We start from the raw sequence: 5,498 nt of genomic DNA on the forward strand, positions 1-5,498 counted from the left end.
AAAAAAAAAAAAAAAAAAAAGACCAATGCCTATAGTTCTCAAAGAAAAATCCCCTCAAATACATACACTGCAGATAACTAGCAGATTTCAACTGTTCCCCAGAAATTGTGATTTGCTGGCAATGTCCCCTTGCAAGGGAAGAAAACCTGCTCAGACTGCATTCTGTCTGAACCAGCAGTATCTCCCACTACCTCAAAGAATGGTTCCCAAACAAAATTTCACTTAAATTCAGATAAATATAAAATGAAACCTAGCAGCTTAGAGAACATAATGAGTTGTATCAGAGTACACATATACATCTATACCATTAATTGCTAATATACTGGACCTCCACAGAGTGATTCTAATTATGAGATTAAAAAATATTGTTGTGCATTCAAGCAGTATTATAGCTAAGGAGCAGCTTATTTTTGTGTATTTACAGAAAGTATTTACATAAAAAATCATTTCTACAAAAACTCTTAGAAAAAATTACTAGATAGGATATGAAGTAACAAAACAGAAGTAAATAAAAAGTTAGAAAGACTTTAGTAATATACAATAAACAAGATTAGAGGCAAGCCTGAAATTCTGGTATTTGAGGCTGAGGCAGGAAGATCACAAATTTAATCTCAGCCTGGGCAATTTATGTTTTGTTTTTTTTTCCTTAGTACCAGGGATCAAACTCAGGACCTCGTGCTTGCCAGATAGGCACTTATGCCAGCTATCTCCCCAGCCCTAGCCTGTGCAATTTAATGATTTGGTGAGACTGCTTCAAGACAAAATTTAAAAAAGAACCAAGGATGTAGCTTGGTACAAGAACCATGAGTTCAATCTCCAGTACCAAAAAAAGTAGGCAAAACTTATTAAAGATAATAATAAATAAATAAATAAAGAGGCTTCAGGTAAGCTTACTGTACCAGTAAGATTCAGCAGGAGACTGAAACATAAGGCTGTAAAACAGATGATAAGTGGAATTACTGCCTATAGTATAGAGACCTGGACTATAGCCTACCGTAAAAATTGGTTGGCTGACATGGACAAGTATGGATACTCAGAAAAGAAGCTGAAAGAGAAGGAAAGGCTGAAGATGTTAATACAAAGAGGAAAAAACCTGAATTTCAGTAAATGAAATGTTATCAGGAAAAATCAAGATCTTTAGCAATGGTGCTGTGGACACAAAGAGCTTTCTCTGTCGGCATGTGAGCCAAGTCACCCCAGACCTTGAAAATGGACAGGTGAAATATTTTCCAAATCTAAAAATGCATTTAGAAAACTCTGTATTTGTAGATAATACTACAAGCCAACAGGAAATCTACAAAGAAACTGTCTCACATCGTAGCAGCTGCAAAGGGGAATTCTTTTTTTTTTTTTTTAATTATTTATTTATTGTGTGTGTGTGTGGCCAGCTCAGCCCACCAGGGGGCGGGGCTGGCTGGCATGTGGTGCTGGGGGATCGAACCGCGGTCCCTGTGCTTTGCCAAGCTTGTTTCAAGTAGGTGCTTTAGACCACTGAGCCATCTCTCCAGCCCCTGCAAAGGGGAATTCTGACAAATTATTAGCATGCACACAAGAGCAAAGATCATGTTAACTATGCAAAAACACAACAAACACAAACTTATACTTTTGATTAAAAGGATGTTTATAGTATTGAAAGCTTTGTTACTATATTTTTAAGATAAAAGATGTTAATTTTTAAGTTTTTTTTAAAACACCTCAGCATTCAGGAGTAATTGCAGCATTGGCACTCTATGATCAGTAAGTGGGTTCTGAGTTCCAGTTTTAGCACTTAGTCTCTAAAAGGTCTGCCATCACTGTCACACAGTATGTCTGGGGCATACTATAAGACAGTCAGTGATATCTCCTACCCTCTCCATAAGAACAAGTGAAAAGCTCTGGGAAAAGGCCCACATTCTAGAATTTTGGTCCTTACCACAGTGCCGTAGGGAATGGAGCTCCCAGGATGCCCATTTCAATTGGTTCTCCACAGCATCAAGCTCAGAGTTTGGTAATCCCTGAGCTTCTTCTTGAGATACAATCTCTTCTACTAGCACTTCCCGTTTCCGTCGAGGGAGAGAAACCTGCAAATAATTAAGATTTTGGTTCAGCTGAGAAAGCACACAAGAGAAACCATATGGAGAGACCTAGACAGCAAATCAGTACACATAATGGAGAGTGGTTGGGGAATGGGGGAGAAAGCATAAATATGAAGAATTCTAACCTAGTTGGGTGGAAATCAATACAGCAGTTCTACCTACAGCTATATCAGTGGTTCTGATGCAATAAAGTCTGACACAAGCAGACTCACCGGCTGCCCAGGGTCATCCAGTTCACTCTCCAAATCTTCCAGCACTGTCACGGCTTCCTCTCCATTTTCTGGATGATGTTCTCGGACCCAAGTCTGCAGCTCCTTGGGTAGGATGGCAACAAACTGTTCTAACACTACCAGCTCCAAGATTTGTTCCTTTGTGTGTGTCTCTGGCCTGAGCCACAGACGGCAAAGTTCTCGAAGTTGGCTCACAGCCTCACGGGGCCCTGGTGAATCCTGGTATCCAAACTGCCTGAATCGCTGTCGGAAAACCTCTGGGTCGGGGAGATGGTTCCATGTGATACTTGATCCCTCTTCACCATCAGGATCCTCCTCCAACTTTACTCTCAATATTTTTTCCTCTTCATCTGGAGTTGGGATAATAAGTATTGAATCTTCTTCCACTGACTGTGCAGACATCCTGATTTACACTTCAGGAAAAGACAAGGCAGACTGTAAGCCTCAGGGAAACACCCTGTTTTTGTTCCTTACAGGTACTCCTGAGGGGAAAAAAAAAAACAAAAAACAAAAAACAAAGCATTAGTGCTTAAATATCCTTCCTAAAACTATAGATTCAAATTGATGAGGGAAAACATATTTGTTCTGGGGCTGGGGAGATGGCTCAGTGGAATAAGCGCTTCCCTGGCAAGTGCAAGGGCCTGAGTTCAATCCCCGGTTCCGCAAAAAAACAAACAAACAAACAAAAAAAAAAAACATATTTGTTCTGTTTACTGGATTAAAAATTCTAGGCAATAAGATAAAACAGAATTGGCAAGCTATAGTTCATAGCCAAATCTAGCCAGCTGCTTACTTTTGCGCAAAGTTGTAACAAAAATAATATATAAATTATAAAGCAGTTAACAATTTTTGACATGTGAACATGAAATTAAAATGTCTGTGTCCATAAACTGTTCAGTTCACTCACAGTTCATGCTACAATGGCAATGTTAGCAGGGTCAAATAGTTTCAACCGAAATCATATTTCAAACTTGATATTTACTATCTGGCTCTTTATAGAAAAAGTCTGTAATCTATGACCTACAAAGTCTACAAATTCTACTTCAATAATCAAAAGAATCCAAGTAAGAACTATACCTTAGTGTTTTCAAATGTACTTAACCCTGGAACACATTATTTATAATTTGGGACTGGTGCTCCTCTGAGATGCTTAAGTCAACTAGTAAGTAAATGCCTCTTTAAAGAAACAATAGTGTGTATTTAACCAAGGACCTTGCACATATGCTGTACCACTGAGCTCCATTCCTAGCTCTAGATGCTTTTTTATTACCTGCTTTAGAATTTTTTCCTCATAAAATTTTTGAAAAGTTGGGCAGGGTGGCACATGCCTTTAGTTCCAACTACTTGGGAAGCTGAAGCAGGAAGATATTGCCTACTGCACTACAGGACTTGAGTTCAATCTGTAGGATTTTTTTAAAAAATTAAATATTGAAATGTTTAAGAACTCCTGAGACAGTGCTAGAGAGATAGCTCAGCAGTCTAAGCACCTACCTGACAAGTGCAAGGACCAGGGTTTGATACCTGGTATTGCAGGCATGCCATGCAACAGTGAAGGCCACCAAAACTGGGCGTGGTGGTGCATGCCTGTAATCCCAGCACTGAGGAGGCTGAGACAGAAGGACCACTATGAGTTTGAGCCATATAGTGAGGCCCTGCACCAAATAAATAGTTTTAAAAAAAAAAAAAAATAACTCTTGAGACAAAGTATGAAGAAAAATGTTTACTTGCACAATAACAGATCACATAATATTGCTAAAAAGTAAAATATTCTGCATAATAATATGCAAATACTGTGACCCATCACAATATAAACTTAAAAGTTATGACATTAATGACAACATTTACTCTATGAAGAAAAATTACTCTCAGGCTGCAGGGATAACTCAGTGGTCTAAGTGCCTGCTTAGGCAAGAACAGGGACTGGGGTTCGATCCCTGACACCACATGCTGTGCGGGCCCCATCCCTGGGCGCACTGATCCGGCCACTGAGATCCAGCATGGTGGCACACGGCTGTAATCCTAGTGCTGGGCGGGCTTAAAAACAGTAGGATCACTATGAGTCCAAGCTGCATAGTGAGACCAAATACATAAAACTTTTTTTTTTTAAAGGTACTCTTACAACCATTCTAACTTCTTGCAGTAGCCCAGAATTGGAAGACATAACTTTTTCCAGCTTTACTTGAATGGAATCTTTGTGCTATTTTCCTACCCTTTCACTAGTATTTACATAGTCATACCATAAGTACTAAGAATAATCCTAGCAAATACTCTAACTTACTCTGGGTCCAGAGAACCCAAAAAGGACCAATTGAAGATAATTTACTGTAACCAGTCAAGATGAAGATTAGGAATCACAAATCACATCTGACAGCTAATATATAGTGGTTTAATTAAATACTCTGGAGTGTGGTGGCCTTACAAATAGTATCTATCCCTACTGTACCAAATGGCTCAAGAATTTCTATGTAGGATCTTCTTATGCTACATTGCACACTCTTCATTGAACGTGGAATGCCAGGAAGGCCCCAAGATGTGTGGATGCCCGAGGTGATTTCCCGCCTCGTTTCTGTACAGTACTGCTGTGTCCCCTGCCTCTACCCTGACGGTCAGCCCTTCTCTCCAGCGTTCTGGGTAGCTGACTTCGGATGACCACAGGCCACCCTCCCACACAGTGTCTAAACTACAGCATTTCCGTCGGGGGCCGCTCTGGACTACAAGTCCCGGCAGCCTCTGCGCAAACACCCGCCTAGACCCCGCCTCCCACCAAGATGCCTCCCAGAACCCTTCGCGAGATGACAGGGCCTCAAAATAGAACAAAACCGGCTGGTGGGGGAGGGGGAGGCGAGGGTCGCAGCGGACAGAAAGATGAAAAACACTCGGCTGATGCTAAAGACTCGAGCAGGCCTCCCGCTGACCCCTTCCTGCCCCACAGCTACAGGGCGCGAAGACTGCGGCCTTTCCTCTGTGCCGCCCAGGAAGCCAAGAAAGGACCCCGCCAAGCTTCCTCGCCAACTCCTGTTGAGGAGTCCGAAAACCCAAGCCCCGAGTCCCCCTCTTCCTCCGGCCCTTCCCCCAATTCCGGCGCAAACCTCTGGCTCAGGAGGCAGCAGCTTCGCTGTCCAAGACAGACGCAGAATCGCCGCTCACAAGCCGCTTCCCAGAAGCCCCCAGCGAGGACTACTTCCGGTCTGCA

General features: G+C 41.8%; 1 protein-coding gene across 2 annotated transcripts in view; it reads right to left on the minus strand.

The window, feature by feature from the left end:
• Znf24 (zinc finger protein 24) overlaps positions 1–5,498 on the minus strand; it is a 10,702-nt gene extending 5,204 nt beyond the window's left edge. Inside the window, exons 1-3 of one of the 2 annotated variants that reach the window (XM_004623585.3) lie at positions 5,395–5,498; positions 2,288–2,787; positions 1,913–2,060 (exon numbers count right to left, since the gene is read on the minus strand). In XM_004623585.3, coding sequence (XP_004623642.1) covers positions 1,913–2,060; positions 2,288–2,707 — 568 coding nt within the window. In that variant the 5' untranslated portion in view covers positions 2,708–2,787; positions 5,395–5,498. The remainder of the gene's footprint in view (positions 1–1,912; positions 2,061–2,287; positions 2,788–5,394) is intronic. The other variant, XM_023714300.1, reaches the window with a different exon arrangement.

Source organism: Octodon degus, unplaced genomic scaffold, assembly GCF_000260255.1.
Source record: "Octodon degus isolate 3935 unplaced genomic scaffold, OctDeg1.0 scaffold00003, whole genome shotgun sequence".
NCBI lineage: Eukaryota > Metazoa > Chordata > Mammalia > Rodentia > Octodontidae > Octodon > Octodon degus.